This window comes from Eriocheir sinensis, chromosome 14 (genome assembly GCF_024679095.1).
Source record: "Eriocheir sinensis breed Jianghai 21 chromosome 14, ASM2467909v1, whole genome shotgun sequence".
In the NCBI taxonomy this organism is placed as follows: domain Eukaryota; kingdom Metazoa; phylum Arthropoda; class Malacostraca; order Decapoda; family Varunidae; genus Eriocheir; species Eriocheir sinensis.
The window spans coordinates 21698430-21719882 of record NC_066522.1 but is presented as its reverse complement, the minus strand read 5'-3'; the positions used below and the strand labels follow the sequence as shown (position 1 = coordinate 21719882).

At 38.5% G+C, this 21453-nt stretch overlaps 2 protein-coding genes across 5 annotated transcripts; one reads left to right on the top strand and one right to left on the bottom strand.

The window, feature by feature from the left end:
• Positions 1-266: 266 nt before the first annotated feature.
• Positions 267-18859, bottom strand: LOC126998637 (plasminogen receptor (KT)-like). 4 transcript variants are annotated; one of them, XM_050860578.1, is made up of 7 exons: positions 15877-16040; positions 15717-15766; positions 14135-14238; positions 13543-13673; positions 12786-12895; positions 12116-12237; positions 963-4693 (listed from the first exon to the last, which is right to left on the bottom strand). In XM_050860578.1, exons 3-7 carry the CDS (start codon positions 14210-14212, stop codon positions 4661-4663), a joined length of 474 nt encoding a protein of 157 aa, XP_050716535.1. In that variant the 5' UTR covers positions 14213-14238; positions 15717-15766; positions 15877-16040; the 3' UTR covers positions 963-4660. The 4 variants fall into 4 exon arrangements, with proteins under 4 accessions (XP_050716537.1, XP_050716535.1, XP_050716536.1 ...); XM_050860580.1 differs by lacking the exons at positions 963-4693; positions 15717-15766 and adding an exon at positions 267-457 and having other exon boundaries at positions 15877-16044; XM_050860579.1 differs by lacking the exons at positions 15717-15766; positions 15877-16040 and adding an exon at positions 18838-18859.
• A 598-nt stretch (positions 18860-19457) lies between these two features.
• Positions 19458-21327, top strand: LOC126998635 (uncharacterized). Its single transcript, XM_050860575.1, has 3 exons — positions 19458-19564; positions 20111-20220; positions 20324-21327. Exons 2-3 carry the CDS (start codon positions 20128-20130, stop codon positions 21098-21100), a joined length of 870 nt encoding a protein of 289 aa, XP_050716532.1. The 5' UTR covers positions 19458-19564; positions 20111-20127; the 3' UTR covers positions 21101-21327.
• Positions 21328-21453: the final 126 nt, after the last annotated feature.

Below are 21453 nucleotides of genomic sequence, written 5' to 3'. Positions count from 1 at the left end.
AGTAACAATGAAGAGAACAGCATCTAAAGACAGCAATCAAGAATATATGGATTTCTTTTAGTCAAACAATTATAAGACATAAGCAGAAACCCATCAAATTCTGTTACTGTAATCAAGCTGCATTTAAGAGATCAGTCAGTGCTAAATATCCTCCAGAGGATCTGTGCTAGCAAACATAAAGAAGCTCACACAATGAAAAATGTTTCCAATGCGTAATCAATTTCTAAGACTGATTAGGAATGTGATAAAAGAAGAAAACAATTAACTCTTAGCAGTAACTATCATCTATTAAATCATAGTAATGTACAATATCAACAAATCACAACTAGAGGGACAATGCCAATATATTAGATATACTTTTCATAGAAGAACAATTTTAAATAAGGGAAACTAAAAATAAATATCTTACGCACTACGTGTTCGCTAGCAACCAAGGAGCCGTCTACAGCCCGAACCTCTGAAAAAATAAAACAAGGCAAAAATAAGTTTAGCAAAAATAACATATGTACAAAAGGAAGAAGATATAAATTACAGTTTTACTTTACACAAGTTATGGGCTTAATGTTTTCATTCCTTAGCTACTTACAGACTGAGCATAATATAAACTGTCTCTACCACTACATGCAGGTTATGCCCCCACCAAGTCCCTGGTCACCTGTTGTCATTTGATTGGCACTTCAAAGTTTATCTCTCAATGAAAAGTCAAGTGGTTATGCATGGTAATTAAAGACATATATTTCTCCCTGTCCTCTTTATATGTGTGTTATTGTGTGGAGGCCACAGTGTTCCTTCAGTCACATGCAAGACATGCAAAATGAGGAGTGGTAAAAAACATGATCAGTGCCTTGATAGCTTGCAGAACCTACTTTCCTAGAGTGCATACCAATAAAAAGACTCAGTGTTGCTGCTGTTGAAACATACATCACTATAACTCACAATAAGTGATACCTGTGATATGTGTGGAAGAAATAAACAAAAATTATTGACTTGTCAGAGTAGTGATAATAATTGTGGCATACAAATCAATGTCCCTGATTACCCATGCATTTCCTCACCTGAGTCCTGCCAATGCCTAACCATTTCCTTACAGTACTGAGTGGTCTGATATCACTCATAGTTCATGATTCATTAAAGCTTTAGTAAAAATGTCCCACAAAAGTTAAACAGGCTTAAAAGTTACTCCACTACCAATCTCAGCAACATATAAACTAGCAGTTCTTGCCTGAGTCGTATGCACCATACAATAATGCCATAGTCATTATGTAAGGAAGAGCAATGATATGTGAAATGGCAGTTGGATGGGATAATTGATAATCAAGAATGAATCACAGAACACGAAGAAGGAATATGTAATGTAAGGAAGGATTGATATAAAAAGAAGTGGCACAGTTAATTGTTATTTCAATCAACCTCATTTTACAAATTCAACAATGATCACCATTTAATACAACACTTCAGTCACTGTATAATAATGAATCCTCAAATCCCAAACAGGTTGCACTACAGTGAAAGGATAAATATCTAAAGAAAATCATATGCAAAGTCATCTTTCTGTATAAAATAACAGGAGGTAAACCAAAGAAAAGAAAGTTCAGAGGGATGGCAAGAAAATTCAGTAAGTGAAAAACGGCTTGAGAGGTAAATGCCTGCTAGCATTAGTAAATGTTAGTGCTAAGGTTGATGACTTGAAGGACTGGAAACAGACCAAAACAGAAATGATGCAAACAAGGCACCACATGATTATTTGATGAACTTGTTGTTTATAGGGATCTGTTGCTAATCAATATATCTTGATTTTTCATTAAAAAAATATTTCTGAGACTGACGCTGATAAAAATGCAACAAACAACGGATAGCTTTTAAAAAGAATGCTATTATCAGACAATAAGAACCATAGGCAAATATCGAGGAAGACACAACATACAAGAGTGTTGACATACTAGAGGTAATCATAAATTTCTTAAAAAGCATACAGAATAGCTGGAATGTTACATGGAATGTTTTAACAAATATGAGATGGTAAGTATACATTTTTGCTACATCAAAGTGATCATTTTGGTGAACATGTGGGCATGGAAGGAGGTCATGGTGCCTGAATTAACTGTATGGCCAGGATATTATTTGTATATTAAATATCAAGGAGTATATTAACCATTCATATTACATTAGCACCGAGATAAAAAACTATGACCATATCACAAATTATTTCACTTAGAGACTTAGTGCAACTTTAGCTTATTCAAGACAACCATGGGAGGAAAGACCTTTTGTAGATGTTATTGAACTTACGGAGGATATGTCATGATGACTTTCAAAATTGATATACAGTCCATTAGTTCTTTGTCACGTCATTTCTCCTCATATTCCAACTCATACCCAGACTTGAATAATTCTCTCTCTCTCTCTCTCTCTCTCTCTCTCTCTCTCTCTCTCTCTCTCTCTCTCTCTATCTCTCTCTCTCTCTCTCTCTCTCCTCTCCTCTCCTCTCCTCTCCTTTCCTCTCCTCTCCTCTCCTCTCTCTCTCCTCCCCTCCCCCTTCATGGCATCACACAAAATGGAACCCACACGTCGTTCCTAACAGATCCTGTTCTCCTGCTTTATGTATAACATACACACTTTAATGCATGAAGTGCAAAATAGTTTTGAAATAATCCTTATAGTTACTGCATAAGCAAAAAGCAAGGTCATAATAAACTAAGCAGCCTATCAACTTCTTGTCTAATGGATATAGAACACATTTTTATGTAATTGATTAGAAATGATGCTATGGTCAAAGACTGGATAATTTTTTGTAACATTAAATTTGGATGAGGTAATAAAAAAAAGTATAGTACAGGAATGAAATAGTAAGCAATATGATGGATTTAGATTATTGTAGCAATCCTGTTTTGGGGAACTCTAGTTTTAATGATACAAGTAAAAGTTGTAACTTTCTAAAAATGGCATCTGGAAAGAAATCCTGCCATGGCTGGACATAAACTACATTAAGTTAATCAATGATCCTTGAAAACTGTATGAAAATTAAAATACTTAAATGCATGGTTGTGCAAGTATGGGAGGATGCAGAACGAGATTGGGACAGGTCAGTACAACATCATGAATTACTGTTGGGCAATATCATCACTGGAAAGAAGTGGCATGCTCTTACAGTGCAGTGAAGGGCAAATATGAAAATCAAAGGATCATAAAAAAAATAGTAGTGTCACTGTGAACTCAAGGCAATTATAGTAATAAAAGCAAACACGCACACTAATACACTAAAATGGTGAGTACCTGATACATTAGAAAAAAAAAAAGAAAAAAAAAAAAAAGTGTGGAGGAAACAAAACAGAGATGAAAGTTAAAGTTTGAAGGATACAAGCACATGAGGAAAAAAGGAACAGCTGGTAACTAGGGGCATGCACATCCATTTAGAGGGATTCCACAGTGGTACTGAAGCATCACAGACACGGAAGAACTAGTTTGGCTGTCACTACAAAATGCTTTGACCAATGCGATAACGAAAAAGACTTCATTGTACTTACTGGATTTCAATTAATTATCAAAAGGCCCATCTTATCTTACCCTGTTATCTTCATTATTAACTAAGGAAAATTTTATGATTAAATGAAAACCATTAATTATGACAAAGTCAAAAAGTTCTCTATGGTAAAATAAATTTTGTACAAATTGTGATGCACAATTTAAAGATCAGTTACATTTTTTTTCACTATAAATACACCACCAAGTTACACTGTACAGAACATATAACACACTATTAGATTAAAGGATGCATATAATGTAATATGATGTATTTTAAATTAAATTAAATTCATATGTGATTTAGGAGTGAAATTGAAATACATTAATTTACATACATGCAACCTTGACATGAATTTAGTTCATTAACTTGGCAGACTTGACAGACTGACAGGTAACTCAGCAGCACTAACAAATAACTTCAGAAAATGTTAGAAGGAGGTCATTCCCAAGGGAGATTTCTTCAACTATGATTGATACTGAAAACTGTTTTGTTTGTACTGCTTGTTTTCTTCAGTGGTAAGAGCTGAATATAATATAAAAGTTTGCCTCTGAACACTGTTGATGGGTTCTTGTTGCAATGACAGGCTATAATTTCCCTGTGCATATGTATCTCCAGCATAATAAAGATTTACAACTACTATGCTTATGACAGTGAGTTCAAAGACAATTAAGTACTTTAAATAGTAGGTTTCATTTACAAGGAATATGCAAAGTCTCAACTCTATATGTTTGCATTTCTCCAACAGCTGCAAACTTGTTAATCAAAAACTAATTTGAAAAGTCAATGAGTACACTTGTGGACAACTAACTGCAAGTAGTATCAGTTTGGAAAACTGAAACATGAACTGGAAGTAATATTCACAAGTGAAATTACACTTACAATCAACCCAAGGTAATGCATGCCAATTACAGGAAATTTGGACTTGACATAATGCATTTGCCATTTAAAAAAAAAATAAGTATAATTTTTAATCAGTTTGAAATAATCTTCCTTCTACCATTATCCATTAGTTAACCAGACCCTTATTTTAGTGAACCCATGCAGTGAGTCCCCTTCCCTAGCCACTCCCATCACTCGTGTCGTGGAACTGACGAATGTACAAAGCAAAGTAAGGAGAGTAGCGGTGTGAAGAGCAGGCTAGTAATACCCACTACGATGCTGATGAAGAGCCTGTTGTAGAAATGCCACAGCTTAGATGTCTTTCTACATGGAATTTATTACATAAAATTTCAACCAACAAATAAAGTAATTTATTGCAAAGTAGATGACTAATACTGTCCTGTATGTAGGGATTGTGAGCTAAGGTACCCTAGCATAAATGGATAACTGGGAGAAAAAATACCTGCCTTGCAAACTATCTCCTTATCACCTAAACTGTGGTGACACATCCAGAAAGCTGATGAAAAGCAAATGCCCAAAAAATGCTTCTATGATGGGGTTCAGAGAGTATGCCCTTATCAGAAAACTCAAATCCTTCACTGCAACTCTGCATTCACTCAGCACTTGCAAGACAAACATGAGGTTTTGCTCATTTTCACAAAGCTGGCACAGATATTTTAGAGCTTCATATATTATTTCTTTCCAGATTCACAGAGCTAAAACAAAATGTGCCAATTTCATTGAATATGATCAATAAAACATTACTAAGGTGTCATGCTGTAGAAAATATTAACTACCACAATAGTAAAAAATTAATATTCTTGAGTGCAAAGCATAACCTCAAGTTTTGTATGTGCTATTGAGGCATCCTTTTCTCATTTCTTGTACCAATTTTGTTAGTGCTCAATCAGGCTTTGCATCCTACATTTATCTCTCTTGCTGAAATCAATCCGAACCCTTTGTGTCTGACTGGTTCTTTAATTTTTCAAATGCTTTAAAGAGCAAAGTAAAAAAAAATGGTGTTTTATAATGTAAATGTTATTTTTTGTTGTCTAACCATCAGCAAGCATAAAATCTGAAAACCACAAAGAATGAGAAAGTGAAGATGCTGCGGAGGAGACTATCGAAAGCTTTCATCAAGACATAAATTTATTAAAGTTTAACAACAAGCCTACACAAAATTTATACTTTTTATTCATGTAACAAAAAGAAAATCTCACACCTAACAGTTCAGAGAAAATCACTTCAAGAACACCAATGTTAATTTTGGACAACTTCCATTTTATGACCAACATTCAACAAGTGTAAGCTTTATGCAAAAACTTCACTACCACAAACATTAAACTGTAATATGTTAATGTGAATTTAGTCAACAAACATTTGATGAGTTACATTATGTATGCTGGTAGGAACCAAGGAAACAGTAAGAGAATTTTAATCAAAGCAGGGACTGAACAATCCCTCCGCAAGTGTTGCAGAACACCATTTCTTTCACCGAGAAGTTGCCGTGTGCAACATGTGGATTCAAGACCACAACATAAGGTAGGTACTGTGCCACTAAGCCAAGCAGCCCCAGCATTACAGATAATACTGAACTCTGTGATCTCCTTGACACAACTTAATTTCCATGGTTATAAAGAGGAAATGATTTAAGAATTTGTCAGCAAAAATTATATGAAAAAGAATTTGTATTTGTCAACAAATTCAATTCTTTTTACATGCCAATACAGTGATGACATTCAGCACAGGTATATGGACACCAAACACCATACAAACTTTGTCTTCTAAGGTCAAACAAAATTACAGTAATATATGCTATGAATTGCCATCTGTCTGCAATTTGAAACTCCACATCAAAAATTGAAAGTATAAATTTCCTGTTATTACTTTAGGTTTTGAGGATATGACTACAAAGGCCACTCTAGCACATAATGCATTTAAGGCAACAATACACCAATACATATACCCATTTTAGAGACTGAAACTGCACAACACTCTCCTGCCTAATTATGCTTGATGAATGCTGCAAGGACCAGGGATAATGAATGCCAAGTGCATGTATGCCACTCCACACTTTTGTATTTATTGCATATTGTGAATTTAATCAGTGATACTGTCTGATACATGCCAGTGATAGGTATGACTTGATTACATTTAAATTTGTATCAGTGTGCTTGACTTCCTATCAGCACGAGGCTACCAATTAAGTACTAAAGTAAAACCTGATAGGATAGCATTGACTTAACACACCCCTTTTGACACCCCCCTCAGTGGGCGTGTATATAGAACCTGCCGTATAAAGAGGATTTGACAGAGAAATTCTATGTGAGCCATGATGATACTGAGTGGGTTTAGTTGGCCAATGAAGTTTTTAATACTTTGTTTGTATGCATAAGCATGTGCATTTGTGCTCTCTGAATGAATTTGTGGCCATGCATATGAATGCATTTATATACTATTGAGCATACGGCTGTGCCTTTGTTTATGCATATGCATACATTAGTTGATAAAATACATGATTTCAGTCACAAACCTTCACCTAACCTTTGCACCGCTGTCTCCCAAATTTATGATTTCTCAATTTATTTTAAGAAACATTCCCAACTCCCTTATTCTCCTTTAAACACATAACTATACTTTGTTTCCTTCAAGCATTTTCTCTATATATCAGGGATGGTGATGAAAAAAGAAAAAAAAAAATCACTGTACCAAATAGTCTACCTCTAAGATTATGCCACAAACCTTAGGCCCAAAATGCAGGTAAAGACTCCAGAAGGCTTTAAGCCTTGCAGTACTCTTTAGCTCAACACTAAAGTTTCCAGTTTCCATCTCTGAGGCCCAGGTTTAAATCGCGGGCAGAATATTGGGAAAAGATTTCATCTCAAATTGATCATTTTCTCTTGTGCTTTGAGGAGTGGAAATATCCCCCATGACACAGGACATCTGAGTTATGGATACCTCAATAGATAGGTAGATGGATATAGTTTCACTATTTTGAATAAAAATATAGCATTGTTCATCTTGTTCCTAGTGAAGGGCATCTATGGGGAGAGCAAGGCAATCCAAACTGTCTTATTGACTTGAATTTTTTCTACTTTTTTTATATCTTTGATAGATAAAGTGGGAAGAGATCAGGAATGCAACAGCTTATCAATACCACCCCAAAATAATGAGGTTCAGCCAGTCAGTGCTGCGTCCCATCTGTGCTATGACAGAAACGTCAGACTTGTGAGTTTAAGAGGATTAGGTACTGGATATGTCCAATAATAATAATGATGATCACTGATTGTCAACAATTGGGTGCAAAATCATTACTAAATGCAGTTCTTAACTCCTACAATTTTGGGGAACCAGCAGGAATATTTTTCTTAAGCTTGATGAAAAAATGCAATCAATAGCTGTGGATTTCATGAAGGGAAATTATTTTTTGTTATGGTGGAATGTGCAGATTAATTTTCAAAATAATGTTTCTACAAATTTTTGGCCTTTTCCTTTTTCATAAAAAAAATATATAATCACTTTTAATGAAACTCTAAATTCTGATAATTTTGGTACCAATCTATAGAGGCAAAATAAAGATGAAAAGACAGAAAGCTCTAACTTGGATATTACCAAGCATTGCTGTCTCTGTAGGCCATGCAACACAGGAGCCAGACTTCTGTATATTTCCCATAACTAAGAGTTTCTACCTTCCTCATGGAATAAATTCATGAACTATGTCAGTTTCTATCAACAAACTCAACGTGTTCTTTGCTCCAGCAGTTTTGCATCTTTCAGTAACAAAATCTCTAGTTAAGATAACAATTCCTAAAGACAAAGTAAGGGTTTATCGCAGCAAAGAACAATATCAAAACTATGCAGCAGGAAGCAAGTGAAGGAACACCTAGGCAGTGTACACTCACTGGAAGACTGGCAGTGTTGAGCACACATTACTCATGTTTGTTGATCTGATTTACATCATGGTCAGAAAAAAAAAATAAATAAATAAATAAATAAAAAAATAAAAAAAATGTAATGATGTAATGTGAAGTGTCTTCGCACTACATGGCAAAGTAAAGACAGGACTATGATAAACTAAGGCCTGACACTGATGCTTCTCAACTATCACTGACGATTTATATGAACGCTGACACTGACTTTTTTACTTACTACCTAATGGTATAATTGCAAATCCATGATTAAAATTTGGTATGGAACAATACTATACCAAATCAAACATTTCATGTAATGGAACATTGTTAAGATACTTAAGTCTCTTAGAGTGAAAATACCTTTGCAATTATATTAACACAAAACACATTTTTAAAAAAAATTTATGCTAGTAAGTTACAATCTTTAATCACTTTGTGGCAGCATATAAACACTACTACAAGAGAAATGTAGCTAGATAGTAGGTTTCACAGCTTGTTTAGACCATACTTTGTTAAATTCTGTTGAAACTGGCAAGCACCGGTTTTGATAATAGCAAATATTAGGCAAAGTTAACTGATTAATTAATGATTCTGTGGCAATGCTGCAGACTGTAAAACATGAGCCCTCTTATGCTTTATCAACAATAAATATGTTCATATGCAAATATAAAAACAGTAAAAATGGTCTTAGCTTTTATATTCAAAAGAAATGCATTCAGTGGAATTTTATTGCCACCAAGAATTATTGCTGTTTTCACTCTGGACCACGAGTTGCTCCTTTCATTTAACACAAGCAAAGTTATGCAGTTTTTCAACACTAGTTCCTTTATATAGTACTGACATTAGTTAAATGGACACATACATACACTTATTATTGAACTAGTTTTAAACTGTTGAGAATAACTAGTAATCCTTCCTCCACATGTTAAAAGGGTCCATCTCTTTCATTGTTAACTTTATTTCAAATGCAAGGCTCAAGCAGAAATATTTCTTGATAATTGTTAACACACAGCAGTGTTGCCTGATGTGAGTGATTGTGGTATGCAAATCCCCTAAAATGCAACGGGGGTCTTACAGTATATCTATTCCTCTGCATCTGAGTTGAACACTGTGATGCAATTTAAGATTCAAAGCAAAGCAAAAATGACATTCCTTTCCTATATGCGAGTCACTTCTTCAAATATGCAACCGAGTGTTCTGACAATGCTCACACTCTCCTGCCAGCTTTGGCAGCTCCATCGAGCCCGTTATTATCTCCTGTAGTCACTGCTCACAAACATGAGATGACAGAACCCCAAGCAAAACTGATACCTGACAAAGTACATAATAGGGACATGTCCACAGCATATTCCTCTCATTTCCCACAAGTTTATCCTCCCAGTTAATTAAGGTGAATGACTGATTTGAGTTGATTTGTTGATTAAATTCTTCTCATATGTAGTTTGCTATGACTTTTGTACTACATTATGTTTACATAGGCTAGGTGTAAATTACATGTACTCTAGCACCTCTGTGGTGCAGTGGTTAGCACACCTTGCCTTGAATCCAGCGGCCCAGGTTGGAATCCCAGCCTGGACAGTTGGCTGTTCATACTTCCTTTCAGGCTGCTTGATAAATGGGTAGTACCTGGGTAAACCTGGGGAAGGTAAACTTAGGCAACCCAGCTGTCACACTTGCCCTGTGTCTTGGGGCAATGGGTTTTCACCCACAACAGGCTTGAGGACCAATGAGGCAGATGAGCACCGAGGCCATGCACAGCCATAGCGTATTCACCAACGTTACCTTTACTGTACATTCAGACCAATAGAAATCAAGTGACTACCAGAATTATTAAAGTCAACTACCATAACATCTTCATATGTCAGTTTTCTTCATAGAAGAAAGCCTTCAAACTTTGGAAAAAATTGATCACATCTCGTACACTTACGAGGAATCAGAAAAAGAAAAATACAGTTCAGCAAAGGCATATGTAGTTGCAAATGAAATATCCCAAGTAATCTAAATATTCTAATTACTTTTCAGTATTAAATTACATTTCAACATAAAAACTAATTTCACCCTTGTAACTGCAGAGAAACTGGACCAGAATCAGGTAGAATGTTTTGTAGAAGAGACAATGTATATGTATTCATTAAAATATGCATCATTAATGATGGTTGTCTTTTTCACATTATGATAAAGGCAAAATTTACGACATTATAAGACAGTGAGATTTTATACCAATGAAGAGTTACATCACTGAGAAAACCCAAGGTGCATGTGGAGGAAAGTTTATCTATGTTTTCATTCACCTAAAAATAAGACAATATATACGCCATTATCTGTAAGCTATTAAATGCTAGTGATACGTGAAGAAAACACCACCTAGGGAAGTTCCAAGTAAGATTATGCATTTATTCAGCTAAGTTTAGTATTACTATCAATTGAATTGTATTTAATGAGATAGAGATTGATAGCAATAGAGTAAAGAAAGAACACATGAAATAATGAAAGAAAGGCAACACACACACACACACACACACACACACACACACACACACACACACATATACACACACACACACACACACACACACACACACACACACACACTCTACTTGTTTTCTATGGATTTATAAATGCTTGTATGTGTTGGCCTTGTTACTCTAATGTTCCTCCTTCACTCTCTTCAACCTCAAGTAGCATCTCTGCTGAGGCCCAGGATAAAAAGGTCAATCTGCACTACTTCATCCTAAGCCTTCTTTGGTTTACCTCCATCAACACTATCTACCCTCAAACTGCTGCCTTCTTCACCCTCCTCATCCATCCTCTCCACATGCCTAGGCCACCTCAATCTACCTCTCGTCTACCTCGTCAAGACACTAATACAACAAAGACCCATCCAAAATCAACACATGTGAACTCCAACAAGGTCATGGCTCTCATGTCTTCCCTTCACATCATCTCCTCTGTAACTTGTACATTCAAACTGCCATGCTTTGGAGTCCGCCTCTAAATCTACCATGCCTCTCTCTCTCTCTCTCTCTCTCTCTCTCTCTCTTTTTTTTTTTTTTTTAACGTTGCGGCCTATAGCGCCGGTAGGCTTCTTCCCGGTGGGGCCTGATGGTCGGCCTACACCTCATGCGTATCAATATTCCACAGATACTTTGCAGTTATTTCCTGCACCTTTTATGCAAACTGACCATGGCCATAAATTTTTTGCACACACAGCCACACACACATGCACACATTTTATATTGGACATTATTCACATTACTTTAAAAAGTTGATGTAAATGTATATCTAATTTACTTGCTTTCATAGTTGAGTATCTCAAAGACTCTTTGGGATCCTTGCTTAGGAACCCACACGATCTATCATCTCCCACTACATTGTACTGTTAGTTCTCTTTTGGCATTGAGATGGTAATCATACCATTACAGTAAGAGAAGCACATTTGTTTCCAATGCACGGCACGCTATGAAGATCTGGAACTTTATGACCAACCTTACAAATAAATATACAAATGCACAAAAATGTAAAGCATATGCATAATATGTTCCCATATTATCATGGAACAGTTGGTGGTTAGAAAAAAATGCTTTAGTTGTGGCTGAAAGCTCCTAGTTATACAAGTAAAATTATGTTAGGCAACCCAGATGTAAAAAAGTTCCACGATGGAATGAAAGTAAAATTCACCTATTTGCAATAGCCTTGACAAGCCTCTTAGTGATATGGTAGGTAGGCAGCAGTAACCCTATGTAGTAGCATGCAGAGAAGAAACAGGTTAGTAAATATGAACTTAAATGAACACTTCATGAACCTTGTTAAGTCGTTTGTTCTCCTCCTGGCGCTCCCGAGCCTCGTCAATGGATGACGGAGTGGGAACTCCCATGGGCACTGACACCAGGTCTCGTTCAAACATTAGGATGTTCTCAGCCTCCACTGAAAAGGGGAAAAGTGATATTTGATTAACAAACATTTATTATCATCCATGAAAAACTAGCATAATCTGTGTGGTTTAATGCAAATTATTGCTGATAAAATCTTGAAGGTCCAAAAGTTAGATTTAAAAACCTAAATCCTTCCCAAGTATATATCATTCACCTGCTGCACAATACTCAATAGTTAGGGAAGCATGAGAAACAAGGTGTTATGAGCTTCCTCTGCCTGCTTTCCACTCAATCACTCATATTAACCTTCACCTCTCTTGCTCCATATTTTTTCAATGCTGAACTGGCACTTAAACAAAGTAATGCTTGTCACAAAGGCTTCTGTATACCACGACTGAACTCAACCCCACGTCTCTGTCACTGTAAGATGTAATCCACATATGTCCCTTCAGACGTTTAATTCAGCTACTGTAACTCTTGACTTTTTACTGCCTATGATATACAACTTCTCATTCATAATCTATTCTTCCATTAAATGATAACAGTTATATATACAGCAGAAGATGCAGATGCATTAAACACCTGCATGAGAATACTTACTTTTGATTCTGTTCAGCTTAGATCCATAAGCTAAGTCTCCTTGGTATGCCATTATAAAGGAGAGCGGGAGCAAGGGTACAAGAGTGCCGGGTTTACGAGTACGTCTGAACCTGTGGAACAGATAAAGACTATATTAACCCCTTGCCTGTGGATTTCCTACAAGAAGACATCACCAAGATACAGAAATGAAACAAAAAGTGGCTGCTACAATTCAATGAAGAAAAATGTAAAGTCATGCACCTTGGGAGGGGATATCCAGCATACCAATACCACATGGGAAACACTCCACTATCCACCACAGAGGCAGAGAAAGACCTGGGACTATATGTTACCAGGCTACCAGTAAAAGACAAAGCCGTGCCAATCACAGCGGACGGGTTAATAGGACTTAATTGATAGCATTTTTACTTCTTAACACCCAACACAATATGACAATGACAGGAATGCAAATCTGGTGGCCTGGAAGTTACACTTGGCATACGATAAATGAAATATGGATCTAGAGAAATATGGTACACTAGGGTCTCGCTAATAACATCCAACTGGTGCCTGAAAACAACAACAACAACAACAAAAAAAGTATAATCTCTTTAGCTCTGCACAACTGGAGCAGACGCCTTTCTGTCTTAACCAAATTGTTGACTTATGGGACTGCCCCCTCCTGCCCCCCTCTCCCAACACCACCAAAAGAAAAAGCACATATATTCTAGCATGTGATAATAAGCTGTAAGTCAAGTCGTGATGATTGAAAACTTACCCGGTGATCATTCCTATTGCTGCGATGACATAGAAGGATCCGAACCAATACAACAGCTCTCTGGACCGAGCAATCTGCATGGACATCATTTTCTCACGCATTTCATTTTGCATGTGTATCTGCCTCTCTAGCTGCAGGATTAAAATGATGGATTAGTATCAAATTAGAGTTAGTGGTAGAGTTAGATGGTAGAATTCAACGCAGGACTCCAAGAACAGACTTTCCCCTGACTAAACACTTGCTCACAGCCCCCCTGACTACTTCAAGCGAGTGATCCTATCTAAACTGCACTCATAAGAATGCGCCTTCAACAAGTTTCATGTGCAAGATCTTGGTTAATATTCACCCCAAAAGATAAGAAAACTAGATGGTCACATGGAATTACCAAAAGGAGAAAATTCATGCACAAAAAGTAATACAGCAAAAACAAATTTCTTAGGAATCCAAATTTTGTGATAATGGGCACTCAATCCAAGTAGGTAAATATTCACATAAAAAAATATGCCCACGTGAAATTAGCAAAATAATAAAACTTCATACAAAAACTAATACATCTATATAACAAATTTCATAAGAATCTTGAACCAATTACCTGCACCCTCTGCGTCTCCATCATGAACTCCTGATTTTTCCGAGTGGCCTCACTCATGGCCTTGTTGACGTTCCCCATCTTGACGGTAGCTGCCAAATTATGATCTGGAAAAGGAGTATGCATAGAGATTTACCGTTCAAGAGATATACTATATTTCTTACTGACATATTTGCTACAGGTATATAAGTAAAAGTTAAGTTGGGGGGCATGGGCTACACCTGTGCTTGGCCTAGGTGCTCATCTTTCTTATTATAGAGGTGGAAAGTAAAGTTCTATAAGTAATGAATCTTTATCATATTAACCCCTTGAGTGCAGATTCCTACAAGAAGACATCACCAAGCTACAGGAATGGAACAAAAGGTGGCTGCTACAATATAATGAAGAAAAATGTAGTCATGCACCTTGGTAGGGGAAATTTTTCGGAAAAATAGAACTTTCCAAGAAAAGTTTCTGGGAATATTCAGGGACTGGGAATTTGGGGAATTTTCAAATTTTTCACACATGTATTTGTAGTAATAAACATACCAATTTTGGTAAATATAACTATTAATTAAAAAGTTTTATGAAACAAAAATTGTATTTCCAATAGGTTAGGTTAAATTTAAGGAACTTTCAAATGCATGATATCCAGACACCTATAGCATAAATTAACAAAGAAAGCCTTCACTGTGTTATATAGAACGTCTCATTTAGTAAGAAAGAATAGATGATTTTTCTGAGTCAAGATGTTTGGTAACTTATTGTGGCAACAGCTTGTGCCACAAAATAGCAAAGAATGACCTTACACAGTCAGTAAGGAAGCACATTTGATTTTTTTGAGTCACGGCATATGGTAACCTTTTGTGATTTTGTTAGGTTAGGTTAAGTTTGGGGTATCTTCAAACACATGATAGCCAGCAACTTGGTATAAGTCAACAAAGGATAACCTCACTTTGTTGTATAGTCTCATTAGTAAGGAAGCATATATGAATATTCTGAGTCAAGAATCCTATCCGGGGTTATTCAACCGGCAGCCTGTGGTTTGAATACAGACCTTCTGAGTGTTGTAGCTGGACCCCAGAATCCAGGAGTAGAAAATATAATGAAATAACATGAAGGTCCTGGTGATGAATTCTTGCAAGTGTATTTCCTCAGACAGTAGGCCCTTCAGTCAGTCGAGGAACTACACTTGCAAGAATCCATCACCAGGACATTCATATTATTTAACTATATTTTTCTACTCCTGAGCCCTGCTCTCCAGTTACAGTATTTATCCGAACCTCTGCATACATTTGAACTTGTCTGACTGGACCTTTGCTCATAATAGTTGAGTAGCACTAATCTGTATTCACAAACTGCATTTTTTCCCATCATTCAGAGGCATACCCTAAGTTGAGAAAGGGGTGAGGGGTCTTCTTCCAATAAATGTGAACCTTTTTTAGCCACTTGAATAGGGACGGGTGGCAATGGAAGCGAGCCAAATCAGCTGGGGGCTCGGGATTTAGAAAAAAATTAACATATCTGGGTAAATTTCCCCACCGTCAAAACGAACACCTGTGACTATTGTCCCAGCTTTTCGTTTCGATGTTCTCAGAAAGTGTACCATTTATCAGATGGGGGAGTCGTCCGCCCTGGGTACGGCCCCGTCAGTGCCTGCAGGAAAACAATTAACCATTTCGCAACCTGAACTTAGCCTGGCCGAGTCTTTCGCAACACTGTACCTTCCCTGCACCCCACAATGCCGCACAAAGTCTCATTCTCACCTCGCAGCACAGGACGCCCTCAGAGCACCGTGGGAGGCTCCTAATTACAGCAAAAGGCTTCGTCCCCTCAGCTCGGCGCAAGGACACATCGCCCCCTCCGTGCCCGACGATCAGCTGGCGCCCGTAAACAATCAGGCAACAGTCTGACAAGTTACAACCCTTGCTGACACCCAACTAATATTTTTTTTTCTCTCGTGGTATGACTGGAATCTTGTTACGTCTTCAAATCTGCCCCTTTTCTTCTCTTTCCTTCCCATTCATTATTTTTATCTTCTCTCCTTATGACTGTATACCTCTGTGTTCCTTTATTACCTCAACACACCAACTTAAACAAAATGTAAGCTGTAACCATTCCTATTTAACCTACAAACAACGATATATTTTCTCGGCTCGTAATAAACAATCAGAATTCCATAAATTTTTTCCTCCTTTTGGTTGAAATCGAATCTGCGCAACTTTATTAACATCAACAAATAAATCCACAAGTCAAAAGGGATTATTCTTACTAATCTTACAAACAGCAATATTATTTTTCCTGATAATCTGATATATAACTCCAGGTGTCAAACGAAGTGATTTTATTATGTATAGGCTCACATACTCTTCATATCCCATAACCGAAATTACAAGCAAAAAAGTATGTTAGTATTACGTGATAATTGAAAAGAAAAGAAAATCATAAAACGAGTCCAAAGGCGCCAACTTTAAAATCATGCTCGCCACATTATATAAGAGTTCGCCTGTTTGAAAAGCCTTTCGTAGTTGCTGAGATTTTCATGGCCCGTTTGGTGTTCCTAGGTACAGTTTTACACGACTTCTGCTTCTTGAACGTGAAAATTCGCCCATAGAAACCCGGTTAATCTTCTCTGTGGGAAACAGTCACTAGAAGGCTGAAAGACACTCCAGCCTCCAGAGGAATCCTGTCTAAAGTTATAAGAATTTACCTTTAGTTTCACGTGCATATTTGTTAACTGTTCCTTCACAAGATAGTTGATTATGATTCGTACCGCGTGTCTACTGTAAAAAAAAAAGGGAGGAAATAAGGAGTCTGCCAGGGGTCATTCTTGTCTATGTTTCTCTTTCCTAGTCCTACCCTTCTCTTATCTTCCTCTCCCCTTCCTTTCCTTTCCCTTTCCAGCCCTTTCATTCCTCTCCCCCTTTCCCTTCCCCTATCTTTCCTTCCCTGCCCTTTCCTTCCATTCTCAGTCCTCCGTCATCCTAGAATAAGAAAAATATGCAACGAAAAGGAGAGAGAGAGAGAGAGAGAGAGAGAGAGAGAGAGAGAGAGAGAGAGAGAGAGAGAGAGAGAGAGGAAACAAGAACTTGGCGCAAGCACTCGAGTCGATGCTAAAAATAGTCTAGCAAGAGGAAAATAGTCTGTTATTCTCTACAGCCTCCGGGTAAGGGAATAAACACATGCACACACATTAAGTTCAGAAGCAGTGCCGTTCGTATAATTATAAAGATGGCTATATTTCTCCGTGTTATCAAAGTACGAGGGGTTCTATTCATCGCATTCGTCAACCCGGCGAATCCTCCTACACGTCCCTTCTTCCAGTTGCTATGCGCTGTAATGATTGTGGCGTCCTGTGCACTCTTCGTCACGTACCAACACCTCATAAACACCATTACAGTGTCGCAGGGAAGAAAGATGGAGTCCCTACCAAGGTCTGAATCTCTGGAACCTCACGTCGGAGCATCTTTACCTTCACAATCATCACCTGACGCAGTTTCTACCTGTCGCTCTCTCTTCACGATCACCTCACCGTCACCAAGACCCACAAATCCTCCTCTTCATCACCTCAACACCACGGATCTCAGACTAGCATTACTCCATCTCGCTCCTCGTCTAGTCAACTTCGAAAAGCCGCCAGTGAGTGCTCGTGACGTGATCCAGAGAATAGTTAAAGAACGTGATGGAATGAAAGGAGTCTCCACGTCTGACTACGGGCTCCTGGCTAAGTTCCTGCCGAAGTTACTATTTTCTGGCAATATTAGTCGGATTGAGGAGATGCTGACGAGTGAGATGAGGTATAACAACGACAAGAGGAGGGTTAGAATCAAGCTTATCCCTCCTTTTCTCATCGGGAAGAGCAGGATCGAGGCAGTAAGGGGAGTGTTACCTTACGTGCCCTGCCTTGTCGAGCCTTATTCCGAGCCGTCTGCCTTCCTCACGTGTGTCAAGAGGAGGCTGCAGAATCGGTCCCGTCTGTGGCTGTACTTCCTGGGGGACTCCAAGATTAGGGACGTATTCGATGAGTTTATGACGCGCACGGATGCTGCTTGCCAGTACAACCTCAACTACTGGGTAAGTGAGATATGGAGGACTTGCAAAAGGTAATAGTATCTTATATGTATATCTATGGTGTACGAACAATTTTTTTTTACCTTTATATATTTTTCTCGTTGAACATAACAAAATAATACAACATAATTTTGTCAGTCAACGAGAAAGTTTACAAACCGTGAATAAATTTAACATTCATTTTCCAAGCAGCATAAAAATATATATTGGGAGATGAGCTGCACATACTTAACAATATAATTAACAGATGAAGTAACTGGATGGATTGAGCAACAACATTTGATAACACTAACATAATAAATTCAAACCTGTAAAGCACTTCATTAACTTTCACTCTTCTTTTTTGTGTAACTTTTTTTATCTTCACCATTTTTCTTTATATTTTCTCTTTCAAAAATGTCTCTGGAACTATGCACAAACTCCCTCCACGAACCACACTCACCACACGCACTCTGATTATCACGCAACTCACTCTCACTCTTCCCAGACACAAAACAAACCCCACGGAGATGTGCACCGAGGCCACGCGCAGGGAAAACGTATGCTCCCATCTATAATTACTAACTCTCACTTTCACTCCATCAGGACGACACCGTTATCCACTGACTTCACTTTATCCACTATATATGCAGCAGTAACACGTTATCTCTCCTTACTTTGATCTTCCGTACACACTCCAACCTTTGTTCCTACTGAGAGCCGAGGCGACACGAGTCAGTCCCAGAGAACATCCTTAAAACTTTCGCTTACCTTGTTGCCTCACAGCTGCACTGGTATTGTGAAACCTGTCTGTCTCCTTCTCTCTCTCACACCCTATCTGTTCATCTCTCTCTTAATCTACTTGCCCATCCATCTATCTGTCTATCTATCTATCAATTGATCTCTGTCCATCTGTCTATCTATTCATCTCTATTGATGTATCTATCTATTCATCTGTCTATCCTTGTCTGTCTCGTCTGCATCATCATCATCATCTTCACTCCTCACCTATTTATTTGCCTACAATTATCTACAACAGAAGCTGAACCAGACGTGGCAGGTTGTAAAAAAGAGCATGGATGTTCTTCGCTATACTGACATGGAGGCAACCACATCAGCTGCGCCAGGCTTGAAGATTAACTATGCGTACGTACGTATTGGGAAATTAATATTCAATAAATAAAACCATGTAGAGCAACTATTATAACTCTTTGTGTGAATATAATGAACCTTAAAGCAAGAAACAAAGTGCAACCAATATTCTTCCCCTTTAATCCCCCTTGTGGCTCAGTTTCAGAAGGTTCAAAGCCGTAACGCCCTCGAAAATCAGCAAAAGCCAAGAAATCCTTAAATTAAACTCGTGGGCGTCGGGACGGGAGTCTCCACCGGACCTTCTTGTGATTGGTGAGTCAGTGAGTGTCGCTGATGGAAGCCTCGTATGCCTGCCCAAGATACAGATAGGGGTAGAAAGGGCAGAGGGTAGCTTCACGAGGGTGGGATGCTGGATCAAAATGCGCTTGTCAGTAAGAAGACGGACAGTGGGTCTATCTATACGCCCCTAAACTGCTTTTTCTACTCTCTGCACTTCTTATATATTCTTTCTCTTCCCTCCTCCTCCGCTATTCGCTGACGCCACTCTATAGCCTATATATGCATCTTGTGCCCGGCTATATGTTTCACCCATGGTTTAATCTGATGCTGGTCACGTATACTTACAATAAAAAAAATCTTCCTTGTTTCACAATTTTACGCTCCAGTGGATGTCATATGCATAGCTGTGATGAAAGATTAACAGGCTAAGTAACTGAGTAACATCAGAATAGACAAGGAACAGAGGTAGCAAGCTAAGTAACAAATGGCATTAGGATAGACAGAGAGCCTAGAGTTATAAGCACCTCCCGCGAATCGATGTTATCAGTTATCTGCCTGTATTGTATCATCCACGCACAGGATATTCCACGTGGTTGATGCTACGGTTTGAAGACACCAAGGCAGACACTTTGACCCTCTTGGACGACCTACAGCAGATGCATAGGGCGGTGATGCCCCTCTTACGGAAGGTGTGTGTTAATCAGTTTACTACCGTTTCTTTATAATAGCCTACTCCTAGCTCATCAGGCTTTATATGATGTTGTATTCATATTATTCGATCTGCATCCTCAGATAAGCCAACGGACCCGAGTGTTGGTGCTGTGCCAGAGTCGCTTTCGGCCCTATTCAGAATTCTCCTTTCTGCATCAAATTGCGATCACTGCACCAAACTTTGACTGGAGTGAGGCAGCTGCCCGGTTGTTCTTAGATCAGAGAGTCCAGCCCAGCACTTCCTTCATGACCACCCTTCAAAGACAAGCCCTACACGGTCCTCCACATCCCACGTCCTTCTCTTCTGGGCCTCAGCTACAAGCTTTCCACGATCCACAACACCCTTCGTCCTTCCTTTCTGGTCATCAAAGACACCTTCACAATCCTCGACACCCCTCGTCATTTCCTTCTGGGCCTCAAAGACACATCCACGATTCTCTACACTCCACGCCCTTCTCTTCTGGCCATCAAAGACACATCTACGATATTACTACTACGATGCACCCCACCCCCTTCAATTCTGAGCCTCAAACACAAGCTTTCCACGACTCTCTACGCTCCACGCCCTTCTCTTCGGGCCATCAGAGAAACATTCACGATCCCTTCCACCCCACGTCCTCCTCTTCTGAGCCTTGGTGGTGGGACTCCGGTCTTCCACTCAACCTCGCCGGCCACCAAGAATGCGAGGAACTGCACCGCCTCGGCCTCACCGCTCACCCAGCCTTCAGGGGCCCTACGCTTGCCTGCCACGACCCTCACCACGCGGGCACGGTGACCAACAATGACCTGGTGACGATGGTGCTGAACTTGCTGTGTAATTCGGTGTTAAAACTAGACCAGAGTTACTGTTGTTCCTGATGTTACGATGTTACGGTAATATACTGCCGAAGAAAAATCTGTAGAAATACGTACGTTATTGGGAAGGTAGGAAAGTTTTGATGTGGCAGAGTACGTTATCAGGTTATCCATTTTCTCTCGTTAACTTAGATATCATAAATACTAAATAAAGTTCGTGATGTCTTAGCCCCAAAAATTATAATCAGAATCACGTTACATATAGCCTAATATTCTTCACTCCTTAACAAAAACGCCAAGTAGGACTAAGGAGAGAGAGAGAGAGAGAGAGAGAGAGAGAGAGAGAGAGAGAGAGAGAGAGAGAGAGAGAGAGAGAGAATCAATAAAAAAAACATACCTAACTGAGTTGTTTTTCT

Coding starts and splice junctions, on each gene's coding strand:
- LOC126998637 (XM_050860579.1), bottom strand. CDS start 14,212: ATGGGGAACGTCAACAAGGCCATGAGTGAGGCCACTCGGAAAAATCAG. Junction 12,238..12,785: donor TAAGCTGAACAGAATCAAAA/GTAAGTATTCTC, acceptor TCCCCTTTTCAG/TGGAGGCTGAGAACATCCTA. Junction 4,694..12,115: donor AGAACAAACGACTTAACAAG/GTTCATGAAGTG, acceptor TTTCTACAACAG/GCTCTTCATCAGCATCGTAG.
- LOC126998635 (XM_050860575.1), top strand. CDS start 20,128: ATGCTACGGTTTGAAGACACCAAGGCAGACACTTTGACCCTCTTGGAC. Junction 20,221..20,323: donor TGATGCCCCTCTTACGGAAG/GTGTGTGTTAAT, acceptor CTGCATCCTCAG/ATAAGCCAACGGACCCGAGT.